The sequence below is a fragment of the Euleptes europaea genome, chromosome 3, assembly GCF_029931775.1.
Source record: "Euleptes europaea isolate rEulEur1 chromosome 3, rEulEur1.hap1, whole genome shotgun sequence".
NCBI classification, from domain to species: domain Eukaryota; kingdom Metazoa; phylum Chordata; class Lepidosauria; order Squamata; family Sphaerodactylidae; genus Euleptes; species Euleptes europaea.
In genome coordinates, this window is record NC_079314.1 from 108,791,330 (window position 1) to 108,806,665 (window position 15,336).

General features: G+C 45.7%; 1 protein-coding gene across 3 annotated transcripts in view; it reads right to left on the minus strand.

Annotated features, from left to right (window-relative positions):
* Positions 1 to 15,336, minus strand: part of EPS8 (epidermal growth factor receptor pathway substrate 8) — an 81,234-nt gene that overhangs the window by 55,316 nt on the left and 10,582 nt on the right. For all 3 annotated transcript variants that reach the window (XM_056846224.1, XM_056846225.1, XM_056846223.1), the window contains exons 3-5: positions 7,176 to 7,243; positions 2,851 to 3,012; positions 2,457 to 2,606 (exon numbers count right to left, since the gene is read on the minus strand). In XM_056846224.1, the coding sequence (XP_056702202.1) occupies positions 2,457 to 2,606; positions 2,851 to 3,012; positions 7,176 to 7,243 (380 nt within the window). The remainder of the gene's footprint in view (positions 1 to 2,456; positions 2,607 to 2,850; positions 3,013 to 7,175; positions 7,244 to 15,336) is intronic.

Sequence of the window (15,336 nt, forward strand, 5' to 3'; positions counted from 1 at the left end):
CATCGGTTTTATCTGTAAATGTAACATTTTGGGGAGAAGGGCACCTGCTGTGCCTTCTGGACGTTCAACTGCTTTATGATTCAAACAAACCAGGTTGGCTTACAGTCAGTAATTGTATTCCTCTCCATTAATCAAATCACTGCAGGAATGAAAAAATCAGAATCATGGAGCTGGGATGGTCTTTACCAAAACCACCATTCATCAACAGAGTTGCAAATGTTTCAGGCCAGGGATCCTGGGTTGTTGTTTTTTTGGCCATCTTCTGGGTGTGGGGTGGGGGTCTCTGGAGGTGTGGGGGGGAGGTGGTTGTGAATTTCCTGCATTGTCCAGGGGGTTGGACTAGATGATCATGGTGGTCCCTTCCAAGTCTATGATTTGTGTGTAACAAGTGGATCTATATAGATTAATAAAAAGAAGAAGCAAGCCAGTGTGGTATAGTGGTTAGAGCATTAGACTAGGACCGGAGATCACTTCTTGGCCAGTGCGGTATAGTGGTTAGAGCATTAGACTAGGACTGGAGATCACCCCTTGGCAATGAAATTCCCTTGAGTGATCTTGGGCTAGTCACCTTTTCTTAGCCTCAGAGAGGCTCTAAAAGGAGATTAATAAGAGGGGAAACTTAACAATGCAATTCGCAGCTTGCACTTATGGGTAGAACTCTAACAGTGCATTCCTGAGCGGAAGGCCTATGCTGATTTTCTGGCCAAAAAAGGGGGCGTTCCCAGCCCGACAGTGCTTAGGAAGCCGTCTAATGGCAGCTCCTCCCCCAGCCCGGCGCCAGAACGCCCTGGGAATGCCGGCAGAAGGCCCCGTCAGCATCCCAGGGTGGTGCTGCTCCGGCAGCAGCCGGCAACTGACGTCCGGGCCTTCCCGCCGGCGTTCGGGCCACTAAAGCCGGCATGAGTTGCCCGGATGCCGGCGCGGGGGCCCCGGATGCCAGTGCAGCGCCTTCCTGGCCTCCTAAGGGTTTTCGCCTTTAGAGCTCAGGAACGTGCTGTAAGTTGCCCATGAGTTGGGAGCACATATATCACCCTTTCAGGGAGATTTCCAAGTTCCCCTTTATTCATTCCCCTGCAAGTATAAAATAAAATTGTGTGACCTTGATTAATGTGTTTCCTCTTTTGGTACTCCCCGTTAACACTTAAAGCAGCCCCAGATAATTGTGCTTCATAGGCTGCCGATCCATAGAACAGCCCAAAGGCACAAGGTTTAGCTCTTCCGAACCTTGCAGCAATGCATGATGGGATTATACATCCCTTCACTGTTGCTATATTGCAAGTACAGAAGAAACCAACAAAATGCTTTTTCATTGGCAACATCTTTTATTTACGGTTCTGATTTCAAAATTGCAAACTATTCAGCGGCCTGGGTTGAAAACTATCCTATGATTTCTTGATGTCACAAACGATAGTCAATGTATTCCCTTTGATAATTCACAAAACAATGTCATTCCCATATGGTTTTAGTACTTATATCACTACATAACTGTGAAACACAGAGAACAAGTAAGAGGCTTATTAAATTCTAAGAACAAGTCTACAAACTGAGAGAAACAGAGGTATTCTACCTCAAAGCATTATTTCCTTTTGTTGAAGATAGGATCCACTAGGTAGGCACAGATGGGAAAGAAATTGGGATATAATGTCCCTGGTTGGAAAACAATTTTTATTAGAGGTCCAACCATGACAGAAAACTATCCATACAATATCATGTATTTATTGGAACAATGAAAAAGAAGAGTTGGTTTTTTATACCCTGATTTTCCCTACCTTTTTTAAGGAGACTCAAAGTGGCTTACAATCGCTTTCCCTTCCCCTCCCCACAACAGACACCTTGTGAGGTAGGTGGGGCCAAGAGAGTTCAGAGAGAACTGTGACTAGTCCAAGGTCACCCAGCAGGCATCATGTGGAGGAGTGGGGAATCGAACCTGGTGCTCCAGATTAGAGTCCACCACTCACGTAGAGGAGTGGGGAATCAAACCTGGTTCTCCTGATTAGAGTCTGCCGCTCATGTGGAGGAGTGAGGAACCAAACCCAGTTCTCCAGATTAGAGTCCACCCCTTTTAACCACTAACCACCCCGGCTTTCAGGCAGGCAGCAAGAAAAAAAAAAACAGGTAATGGATCCATAGCAAGACACAGAGATCAGATCAGCCAAAAAGGGGTCACTATGAACAGCGAGAAGTCATTAAAGGTAAATGGAGAATAACCAAATACATTGTGCTGTCTGACTCTTTTCAGCCAGCCGGGTCTTGACTGACGGGACTGAAAAAAGGCAGGTGTTCCCCACCAAGTCCCCACTTGCAAAACTTCCAGAGGCAGCTGAGTATAATCCAGCATGTTAGCCTGCACAGAACGTGGATGGATCCAGCAATTCTCACCTTCTCGTATAAAACAAAAACCAAGAAGTCCCCAGCATGTGACGTCCCAAGAGCTGGAGCTACCGTCTGTGCCTTACCTTAATCTCGTCACACTGGAAAAGGTGGAGATCTGCTTTGCTCTGGGCTGGCTCTTTACACACCAAGGCGAGGATGGAATCGTAGCCGCAGGAGTTCACCACAGCTTGGCAGTGCTGAATGGTGCCCAGGGGGAAATTCTCCAGTTCATTCTGTAGGGAGATTTGGGAGAGAGGGGGGGAGAGAGGAAATCCATCAATTACTAGTTAACGTCACTGCACCAAAGCCTCCACGCACTGGTGCTCGAGGAGCTCAGCGGGGATTATACCGAGTAAATCAGTTCCCTAAACACTATACGAAACCCTGGTATTTAACAACAACAACAAAAATCTCTATGATGACTTTTCTCTTCCCCTTTGGAAAAATAAGGAAGCCGCGTATCAAGGGCCTGCATACCTTGGATTCTAAGTCCACCAGACTGACGGCTTTGTCATCCACTTGGAGGATCATATCTTGAGTCCACACCTTGCCTTTGGCATCGAGGAGTTTCAGCTTCCTTATCCCATCGTCTACCGTTATCATGGCCTCTTTCCGATCCAAAACGAAAGTGGTCAGGTGCTGGAAGACGAGGGGTTTGTGGCAGATGAAAAGAGGTTAACAACACATCATTTTAAAAGTGAGAGCAGAGAGCATTTATTAGAGTGCTTTTTAAAACAATAACTTCTTAAAGATGTTAGACCTCACCTAGAGTACTGTGTTCAGTTTTGGGCCCCGCAATTTAAGAAAGATGTAGATAAGCTGGAATGTGTCCAGAGAAGGGCAACAAAGATGGTGAGGGGTCTGGAGGCCAAGTCCTATGAGGAAAGGTTGAAGGAGCTGGGTATGTTTAGCCTGAAGAGGAGAAAACTGAGAGGGGATATGATAATCATCTTCAAATACTTGAAGGGCTGTCATATAGAGGATGGTGCCAAGTTGTTTTCTGTTGCCCCAGAAGGTTGGACCAGAACCAATGGGTTGAAATTAAATCAAAAGAGTTTCCATCTAGACATTAGGAAGAATTTTCTAACAGTTAGAACGGTTCCTTAGTTGAACAGGCTTCCTCGGGAGGTGGTAAGCTCTCCTTCCCTGGTGGTTTTTAAGAGGTTAGATGGCCATCTGTCAGCAATGCTGATTCTGTGACCTTAGACAGATGAGAGGGAAGGCATCTTGGCCATCTTCTGGTCACTGGGGGTGTGGGGGAGAGGTAGTTGTGAATTTCCTGCATTGTGCAGGGGGTTGGACTAGATGACCCTGGTGGTCCCTTCCAACTCTATGATTCTATGTCTCCGAGGTGGCTTGAAAACAAACAAACAAAAACCAATTAAAGCCCAATGCTTTTTAATGCATCTGTTCTCTGTATTTAACTCTTACCTACTTCCCAGCCTGGAATTAGGCTGCTGAAGAGATTAAATACACATGATCCATAAATATTCAATTATTTTGAGATGCCATAAAGAACAGTTAAACCATCTGAGAACACGGTCAATAAATAATGAGATGGAGTCAATGAATTTCTAGGCATGATGAATCCTTCTGACAAATTATGGCCATCTCCTTAATCTAAAGGAGGACATCCGCTAAAGATGCACTTGATTATCTTTCTCTCATGACTTTTTAAAATGACATGTAACTGAGGGTGCCTCAAGTGAGAGGAGGGAATCAGCACAAAGAGAGGGAGAATGTTCAACCTTCCCATTCTATGTTGCCACCATAACCTCCACACTATTTTTACCTGCCAAGAGGATAAAGTATAGGGTCCTCAGTTGCCAGGGAGGCGAGGCAGTTATTAGCAGGAGAATGGCATGAAGGGAAGCACCCTCTTCCTCCCTCTCCCATTAAATCACAGTACTTGTGGCTGCCTTCTGTTACAAGAAACCACTGGGAATATAATCACAATCCTACACATATCATGTGGTTTCAACCCTAGGATAAAATTCCATAGATGGGGGGGGGGGGCACAACCACAAAGGTCCTGAACCTGTCACATACCATTTCTCAGATATTGGGGGACTCCTCAACAGGAACTCCTGAGAAGAAGGAGAGGGGCTGTGGCTCAGTGGTAGAGCATCTGCTTGGCATGCAGAAGGTCCCAGGTTCAATCCCCGGCATCTCCAGTTCAAGGGACTAGGCAAGTAGGTGATGAGAAAGATCTCTACCCAAGACCCTGGAGATTCACTGCCAGTCTGAGTAGACAATAGTGACTTTGATGGACCAGGGGTCTGATTCAGTATAAGGCAGCTTCATGTGTTCAAGGCCTTCCTTAATGGTAATCCAAGGCCAGTTAGTTCTGGTCTTTAAAGGCCAAAAAAAGAACTATGGCATCCTTAATTCTGTGTGGAAACTAGCTTAGTTTCCATACCATTCTGATTAAAAGTAACACCACATAAAGGCCCTGTTGTTGTCTGGGCAGACATCAAAAATCAAAAGAGTTTCCGTCTAGACATTAGGAAGAATTTTCTAACAGTTAGAGCAGTTTCTCAGTGGAACAGGCTTCCTCAGGAGGTGGTAAACTCTCCTTCCATGGAGGTTTTTAAGAAGAGGTTAGAAGGCCATCTGTCAACAATGCTGATTCTGTGATCTTAGGCAGATGATGAGAGGGAGGGCATCTTGGCCATCTTCTGGTCACTAGGGGTGTGGGTGGGGGAGGTAGTTGTGAATTTCCTGCATTGTGCAGGGGGTTGGACTTGATGACCCTGGTGGTCCCTTCCAACTCTATGATTCTATGATTCTATGACATTTAGGCCAAGGTGGGATGCTGAGAGCCCCTCATTAATTACTCAATAGCACCTTTCCTTTGCTTTTCACCAGCTTTAACCTCTCTGCTATTTCTTGATCATGCGTAATATGGAAATTGACGGGTTCTCTCAAACATGGCCGAAGCCCTAATTGGATAGGATGACAGCCTGATTAAAAATGCTTTGGGAAAGCTTAACTCTGAGTACAGGGGGCACTAATTTGAGAGGAAAAGCTTCCAGATATTCAGCTCTGCTTTTGCCATCGTGACTGAGGAGAATGACAACTACAGTGTTAAATGCAGTGTTTTCTCATCCTCTGAAAGGTCTTCCGAATGAAGCTGCAATCAGCAGCAGTCCAACCTATTTCTTGTTCTTTCCCCATCAAGACCAGAAGAGGAAACAGTTACATACAATGGGAACCCCTCAGGGTTTGCATAATGATCCAAAGTGCAATAGCTTTAGCTGCTGCATTAATTATTGGACAAAAGCTGTAAATAAAGGGCTACTGTGGTATTTAAAAAATATATATAAATACCTGTTTCTTAAAAAAAAACATGGGAAGGCTACAGAAAAGATGACATGCTTTCAACTTTGTTTTACTAAAGGTAATCGAGATGTAAAAAATATGGTAGCATAAAACAACTGCATTGGTCTATGTCATAGACCTAGCGGAACCAGAATTCTCCAGTTTTCTCCAAAGATTAAATGAAGAGGACACAAAAATCAAGTCTTCTTTGATTACCTCAAGGGGTAAAGGGGTCAAACATGGAACTAAGTATTACCCTGGGGATAATACTTCAGAGCTCAGTGTGGCCAATTAGGTCCATTTGCTCATTCTAGCCTCACATCCACCATTTCAGCTGAGAGCCAGCGGGGTGTAGTGGTTAGGAGTGGTAGAGTCTAATCTGGAGAACCGGGTTCGATTCCCCACTCCTCCACATGAAGCCAGCTGGGTGACCGTGGGCTAGTCACGGTTCTCTCTGAATTCTCTCAGCCCCACCTACCTCACAAGGTGTCTGTTGAGAGGAAGGGAAGGAGCTTGTAAGCCGGTTTGATTCTCCTTAAAAGTTAGAGAAAATCGGCACATAAAAACCAACTCTTCTTCTTCTGAGCAGAGATTTGAACCCTAGTCTCCCCTGTCCAAGTCTGACACACTCTCTACTATACTACAGTATTCTGTAGAAAGTAGTAAGCACATAGATAAACTAGAGATTATAGAGGTACCTGAACCTTGTTGAACCTGTGGGCACTTTTGGGATTTTGAGAACAAACAGTGGGTAGGCCACAAAATGGATGCCAAGTAGGGTTGCCAGCTCTAGGTTTGGATTTTAGGGGGGACCCTGGGGAAGGTGGCATTTGGGGGAGGGACCTCAGCAGGGCATAATACCACAGAGTTCAGTCTCCAAAGCGGCCATTTTCTCCAGGGGAATTTATCTCTATTGTCTGGAGATCAGTTGTAATGGTGGGATTATCTCCAGGCCCTACTTAGGTGTAGGCAACCCTACAGCCACGGGAGCTGGGGTCAAACACAAAATGTTGGGCTGTTGCAAGCCAAGTGTTTTCCCATGGTGGATACTGCTCCCTGCAGACACAAAGGCAATGCCAATGGGATCCTCTGAAACATCTTCTGCTTCAGAGAGGTGGGAAACAGGACAGGACTGGCTCTTTGCTTCACATGAACACATCAGGCCTTATACTGAATCAGATCCTTGGTCCATCATAGTCAGTATTGTCTACTCAGACCCGCAGCGGCTCTCCAGGGTCTCAGGCAGAGGTCTTTCACATGACCTACTTGCCTGGTCCCTTTAACTGGATATGCCAGGGATTGAACCTGGGACCTTCTGCATGCCTAGCAGATGCTCTACCACTGAGCCACGGCCCCTCCCCAAGAAAGAAAGAAGTGGGCATCAGGAAAAACACTGGCGGGCCCCATGACAGGCATGACTGAACCCGTGCTTAACTCCCATTTGTTAAGCCCGTTGTTTTTTTAAGGAGAAAATTTCTTACCTCCACATGGTACTGTGACGTTTCAGAGATGCTGCTGGCGCTGTCACGTGCATAATTCTTTCTTTGCTCTGATTTAAAAGAGAAGCAAGATTTACCCTCTTTAAATTTTGTAAAATCACAAGCTCCACAGTGTTTGTTGATACTGCCATTTATTCTGTGGTAGCCACCCTTCAAACAGTCCTCTTCCTGCCTCCTTTACACACACAAGCCTAGTTCAGATGTCATGGCCAAACCATGGGTTAGTCCTCAGGAACATGCAGCGGGCTCCCTTATTCTCTCCTTCCTTTTCAATGACCCTTTTTAAAAAATCTGTCATTTACTTTCTGCCAGCCTCCCATCATGCAACTCAAGGCACCTTATCAATGGCTCTCAAGATGTCTCAGCATAAAACAGTTGAATTGTTGTATGTCACAAACCCAGCAGAACCGGAACATTATTCTCCAGTTTTCTCCAAAGATTAAATGAAGAGGACACAAATTCAGATTCAGACACTGTCCAAATTCAGATTCAGACACTGGCCAAATGTGGACCTGCTTAGCTTCAGCAAGGTTTCCAAAACATGAGACTTCAGACCATCCCCTGGAAGAATAGGCTGCCATGACATCCAAATCAGGCAAACTATGGTCACCCTTAACCATCAAGTTTAACTCCAAACTGCAAGTAGAAACCCATTTCTGGTTTGCAGCAACGACAGTTTCCCCAATCCAGATGCCACAAGAAGCTACTGTTAGTGCAAACCAGATTAGAGAGAAACTGAACTGGCAAGAACGCGGGGAGGATGGAACCCTTGGTTCATTTCTGAGGGCTTAGCTATGACGTCCCAACCAGACTAAGACATTAATCTGACACTGACGGGCATGTGGGGTGGAGGGAACCATAGTAACAAGAAATCTGTAGCACTTACGTTCAACTAACACTGTTTTACTTTCCATCAGTATACAGAAGCCTCTTATAATATTGCTCACTCCCGAGTCATTCTCCTCCCCTTCTAAAATGGTGGCAGCTGCCATGAAACCAGCATGAACACATGAAGCTGCCTTATACTAAGTCAGCCCCTTGGTCCATCAGAGTCAATACTGTCTACTCAGACCCGCAGCGGCTCTCCAGGGTCTCAGGCAGAGAGAGACCTTTCACATCACCTACATACCTAGTCCCTTTAGCTAGAGATGCCGGGGATTGAACCTGGGAATTTCTGCATGCCAAGCAGATGCTCCACCACTGAGTCACAGATCAGGAACTGTAGCCTAGCTGCTGCTGTGCCTCACTCCCAGCTAGGGCAGGGAGGAGGAACCAGTAATGCTCCTTTGAGTGATGCTGTTGGAACAATGTGCTTCCAATGGCATGTTGACCCTTCTCTAGCCATGGAAGAAGGTGGATTCACTGCTGCAAGTAGGCCGCTGCTGGGCTCCCTTGATCAGCTAGGAATGGGTCGAAGAGACTCTTAGACTTTCCTCCTTGGCTGTTTAGATGGCGCATGAAGCCTTCTCCAACGGCACAAACGGATGGGTATGGAAAGGATTGCGAGAAAGAGCTTCAGGTGGAAAGAAAGCTATCACTACTGGAGTGGCCGTTCCCTTCATAGCTTCAGGGCCTCAACCGCTGAAACCCTGGGAAGTTGTAGGAAAGTAGGAAAGTGCCTAAAACAAAAACTAATGTGTTATTTTAAGAGCTAAGGCAAGAACTTACTGCCTGCCAGTGTGGTATAGTGGTTAAGGGTGGTGGACTCTAATCTGGAGAACCAGGTTTGAATCCCCACTCCTCCACATAAAGCCTGCTGGGTGACCGTGGGCCAGTCACAGTTCTCTCAGAACTCTCTCAGCCCATGCAGAGGCAGGCAGTGGCAAAGCACCTCTCTTGCCTTGAAAACCCAATGGGGTCACTGTAAGTCAGCTGTGACTTGATGGCACTTTCCACCACACCACCTAGACAGGGCCAGTCTGGGGATCTAAGTGAAACCCCTCCCCTCTTGATGCCGTTTCAAGTCAGAAGACCCTGCTTATCTAAAAAGGAAGGTGCTTACCCATAAGTCTAAGCCTACCCCAACCTGGAACCATTGAAGAAGGTGTGTACGTTCATCAGAAACCCATAGTGACCTGAACTCAAGGCAACGTTCTCTGAACCCCCTTGCGCATATAAAAATTGAGAATAGCAACAAGATCACAATGTGTGGCATCCTTGATTGCAGCTCTTACAAAATGCAGTTGATGAACATGACAGACTGTTCCTATACAAATGGGCTATTTGCAGATATAACCCCGCAAATTATTTTCAGAGAGAGACATCTAAATATAGTTCTCTGCACAAAATCCACGGTCACTACTGGCGCTTAAAGAAAGCTGGCACATGACAAACGGAAGCACCGCCACTGGAAGTAAAGCATCAAGCCAAAAGCTATGCTAAAGGAAGCTGCAAAAGATTTTGTCGCATTGCTTCGCGTTCGGATGATAACGCAAGGTGCCCCGAGTGTGTATGAACACCCTTTGGAATCAAAACCATACGACTATACAAAAAGGATTCCCAAATGAACGAGTAGGATGCAGCCTCTTCAGAGGGGGCTGGTTCTCCATTTGATCCCCTGAGACAATGGGCTTTTCTACTGTCGAGTCTTTCAGATCTCCCCAGACTGCAATTTTACCACACAGCAATATGGAGAAGGTTACAGAAACCATTTTGGCTACATCCAAAAATAAAGAAAAAGGCTCAGAAAAGCACCGTAGAGTTGCCACGGGTATGACCAGTGCAAACAAGAGAACGTGGAATTGTCTGGTAGGTTATCATCCGAATGTTTACACTTGATGTTGGTGCATGGGCATAGGGGAACCAAGGTGGCACATTAGGGTGGGTAGGGCTGGCTGGGATTATCGGCGTACACTATACATTTGGTAGTGCAAGTGAATTGCTGCGCACTATTGCACTGCTGGGTACCTATGTGACATGGATCCACAAGCAATTAAACAGGGGTGTCTTCTGGATGGAAAATGGTCCTATATATCTATAGAGAGCGAGCCAGCATGGCGTAGTGGTTAAGAGCGATGGCTCTAATCTGGAGAACCGGGTTTGTTTCCCCACTCCTCCACATGAAGCCAGCTGGGGAGAGATAGGGAAGATTGTAAACCGCTATGAGACTCCTTAAAGGTAGAGAAAATCTGAAGAAACTCTTCTTCTAAATATACATATACATTTCATGCCAATCTGACCTGGCTTTGAGAGCCAGAGTTGTGTAGTGGTTAAGAGCGGTGGTGTGGAGCGGTGGGCTCTAATCTGGAGAACCGGGTTTGATTCCCCACTCCTCCACGTGAGCGGCGGAGGCTAATCTGGTGAACTGGATTTGTTTCCCCACTCCTACATATGAAGCCAGCTGGGTGATCTTGGGCAAGTCACAGCTCTGTTAGAGCTCTCTCAGCCCCACCTACCTCCCAGGGTGTCTTGTGAGGAGGGGAAGGGCAGGGGATTGTAAGCCGGTTTGAGTCTCCCTTAAGTGGTAGAGTAAGTCGGCATATAAAATCCAACTCTCCTTCTTCTTCTTTGTCCAAACATCTCTGGTGATGGGATGCTGTTAACTAGGAATTCTTAGCTCTCTCACAGAGACCTGCACTCCCCATGATTCCCTGGCAGAAGTAATGACTCCTGGACCACTTCGTTTAGTAACTGTGGTCTTCTTCCAAGGATTTCATATGTTCTCCAGACCGTGCCCCACCCAGGTGCTTCCACTCCTCCACACGAAGCCAGCTGGGTGACCTTGGGCAAGTTACAGCTCTGTTAGAGCTCTCTCAGCCCCACCTACCTCACAGAGTGGAGAAGGGAAGGTGATTGTAAACCGGTATGAGTCTCCCTTAAGTGGTCGGCATATAAAAAAGAAAGTCGGCGTATAAACACCAATTATTCTTCTTCAGGTCAGGCCTTGCTCAGCTTTTGTGGTGTAGAAGTGAGCAATTCCCATTTAGACCTTTACTTGGATGGTTTAGTGTTGAGTTTGCCCCTGAGGTGATTCCTGACAAAATTCAACGAATGCCTTCCAATCTTGATCAAATCTTGATCAACACAGCCTGCAAACGAGAGGTAATCTAACCAATTAAAATAACTCCCAGGACCACGAGTTATGAAATATAAGATCTAATTTACTACTGTTTCCTCAGAAGTGCTGAAAATAAAACCAGAGAGTAATATAAAAAGAGTCTGAGAATGACACCCAAAGCAGAGCAAAGCAGGAAGAAGGCCACACCAACCAACTCCTCACAGATAACTTCAACTGTTCTTTTGAGGAACACTTAATGCTGCAAATGGGGAAAAAATCATATTGAAAGCATTTTGCTTTCCGGTTTTTTACCAATAGGGAAATATATATGTTCCACACATTTTTCAACATCCATGAAGAGAACCTCTTGTTTTGGCTTAACGGAAAACATTATTCTGAACAGGATGGACTGTAAACTTTTCTTCATAGCCCTAGAGGCAGAGCTTCTCAACTGAAGCCAGAGGACAATACGTGGTGTAGTGGTTAAAAGCAGTGGTTTGGAGCGGTGGAGTCTGATCTGGAGAACCAGGTTTGATTCCCTACTCCTCCACATGAGCAGCGGTGGACACTAATCTGGTGAACTGGATTTGTTTCCCCACTCCTACACATGAAGCCAGCTGGGTGACCTTGGGTTAGTCATAGATCTCTCTAAACTCTCTCATCCCCACCTACCTCAGAGGGTGCCTGTTGTAGGGAGGGGGAAGGAAGGTGATTGTAAGCCAGTTTGATTCTTCCTTAAGTAGTAGAGAAAGTCAGCATATAAAAACCAACTCTTCTTCTACTACTATGGAAGAGATATACATAGACACAAACGTCTTCTCCCCATTCTATCTTTCAAACAGCCACAGTCACATAGGGTTGCCAACCTCTAAGTGGGGCCTAGAGATTTCCCAGAATTACGATTGACAGACTGTAGAGATCAGCTCCCCTGGAGAAAATGGATGTTTTGAAGGTCAGACACTAGGATATTATACCCAACCAAGGGCTCTCCCCTCCCAAAGCCCATCCTCCCTGCTCCCAAATCCCCAGGAATTTCCCAACCCAGAGTCAGGAACCATACGCAACACACCAGGGACTACCAGAAATAAGACAGTTTGGGGGTTCACGGACTTCTGGACCACAGGGAAGTCTGTGGAGTTACAAATGATTTTACAACTCCCGGCGGGGTGTACTTTGGGTTTCTTGAGAGTTCTCCATTGCTGCTTTTAACAGCTGGGCCCTTTCCTATTTGAGCCTGGGCATGCCTGCCCATCATTACCAGGGTGACTGACACACACTGGTGCTGTTTCAGCAGACGTGCGCATCTCTTATCATGTTGCATGACCACTGTACCATGACAGTTGCCTTGGGCTTTCATGAGCCATTTATGCAGGGCTGTTGCCCTCATGGTCACCCCGCCGATTGGTCCGGCGCTTCGTTTTGATTATACATGCCTTTCCCGACAGTCAGAGGTCGCCTCGCTCTCCCCGCGTGTTTTTGTGAGTTTTGCCTGTGTTCTCCAGATGCTGTTTTAGCGAGAATCACCATCACCACTGCCCACCTGCTGACTGGAGAGAATGGAGAAGCCTGTCCCAAATTTCAGCTCCACCCGTCCATCCCTTCACCTTTGACACCCAACTGATTGGGGGTCTGGCCAGCAAGAAGGTCGGGGAAGAAGAAGGAGCCGATTGAGGAATGGGAAGAGAAGAGGGAAAGGGGGGAGACGAGACTTCCCTCCGTTGCCAATTTGGCAGGCCAACAACTTGTTTACTAATACACAACATTGAAGCAGAAGAAACAGAAAAAGGAAAAGAAGCAGAAGAAGAAGAGTTTATATGCTGACTTTCTCTACCACTTATGGAAGAATCAAACCGGCTTACAATCACCTTCCCTTCCCCTCCCCACAACAGACACCCTGTGAGGTAGGTGGGGCTGAAAGAGCTCTAAGGGAGCTGTGACTAGCCCAAGGTCACCCAGCTGGCTTCACGTGGAGGAGTGGGGAATCAAACCCCGGTTCTCCAGATCAGAGTCCACCGCTCCACACCACAGCTCTTAACCACTACACCACGCTGGCAATTGCTTTCATTATCGCTTTAATAAAATGGCTAGAAATTGTGAGGAGGTCGGGATTAGGTTTTGTGGTAGGAATCATAAGAAAACAGGGTCATTCAAATATAAAACGCCAAAGGCTAAAAAAAAAAAAATGAGTCCGGCTCCTAAGTTTCTGGGCTGACTTGCAGAGCCAAAGAAATTTGTCTTGGCCTCCCCTAAGAAGCTTTATTTATCTCTGTCATGGAAGTACAGGCCATAAATAGGGTTGCCAGCCAAGGGCTAGCAACTCCCGGAAGCTCTCGGCAAGGCGTGCAGTTGCTGCGATGTCACTTCTGGTTACACAAACCCTTTCGCTCCTGCAGCTGCCCAGGGCAGCAACAGAAGACCGGAGGGGTTGAGCTATTGCCCGCGATAGAAGGAGACCTCGTTCCCCTTAGCCATAAAGGTTCTCCCGCAGAAATGCCTTCCGCATAATTCATTACAAGAGACACTCTCCAAATTCATTATTAACTCATTGTTGAAGGCTTTGGGGGGGGGGAAGGGGAAGGAAGAGGGAAAGCACAAATTATTCATGGAAGTGACTCTTGTGTTTGCAATCTGATTGAAAGATTGGAGGGGCAGCAACGACTGCGAAGTGCGGTAACGCTGCGGAGTTCACAAGGCAGCGACGCCCCGAGGAACAGACAGCAGGGCGTCCCGGAATATGCTTAATGCTAATTTGTTCATTATGCTGAAGGCCCACCGCGAGGATCCTTTGATCGTTTCAGACGGTTGACAACATTTCCGCTTTTGCAGCATTTTTCTTTGTATGTATTTGAACACACACGCACACGCATGCATACGGCAGCCTGCTCTGCTGTCTTTTGGTACCTTTCTTGTTTTTTTGCTTCGACGAGGATCTGAAGAAATAAAATCCATCTGCTCCTGACAAAGTAAGGGGATCAAAAAAAGGCGAAGTCTGGTTCAATCCAATACTGATTAATTATTTCAATTCTGACAGGGCAAAAGTCCTGATGGCCTGGCTTTCTATGGAAAATTTGTTGCTGCATAGCAGTAAAGAAGGCAAAGAGAAGGAACATATTTCTCCATATGGAAAGCATAACTCTGAGGCCTTTTGTGAGGGCTATTTTACTTGTTACAGACAGGTGAACTCTGGTTTGCCACTAAACATAAACTCAACAGGGAGCAACAGTTACCTGCAGCTCCTTGAGAAGTGTACCTGCATTTACACGGGCTTACCAACATGCATTTTCTGCATTCACTTTTCTTTTCTTTTTTTAATTATATTTTTTTATTTTATATAATGGGATACAGAAACAAAAAAGGGTTAAAAAGGAAGAAGACAAACACATGTCTGCGTCCAAGCGTTAACAAAGTAATACGTTCATACACCAGCTTCAATCTCACCCTTAAAATTCTAGAACTATGTCTTAATAGTGCCCTATAATATATTGCCCTTCCCTTATGGAGTTCTATGCATGATGTGATATTTAAAACTACTTAGTAGATAATAAGTAATCAACCACACTCTGACACCACAATATGAATTTGTAGCCTTGAATCTAACCTTTGGCTGAAGTTATCATTTCCTGATACTAAATACCAGCTAATAACCTGTACCTATATCCTACATCTAGCAATAATATTTGGCACAGATAGATATTTATCATATATTGGTTGCCATTTCATCTTAAAATCATCCAGCAAATTCTTTTTCATCAGGTGTGTTAGTTTTGACAGCGAAGAAAAGTCTAATAACTTGTGAATCCATTCAGATGATTACTTTTCTAAGTGCCCACTTAGATGCGTCCATAATGTGTGGAATGGTCCTTAAGACTGCCATTCTAAATTTCAAGTTGAATTTAAATACGAGTTGAATTAGGGTGACAAGAACTTGGAGAACAGGACCCAAGGACGCACCTGAGCAGATAATCTGAACACAGCCACCACTATCGCACAGAACTAATAGCAGGAACTAGGAATCAAGCTGATAGGAAGAAAGTAGATTCCTTTGAAATGTGGTGTTGGAGGAGAGTGCTACAGATACCGTGGACTACCAAAAAAACCAAATCAGTGGGTTATACATCAAATCAAGCCTGAACTGACCCTAGAAGC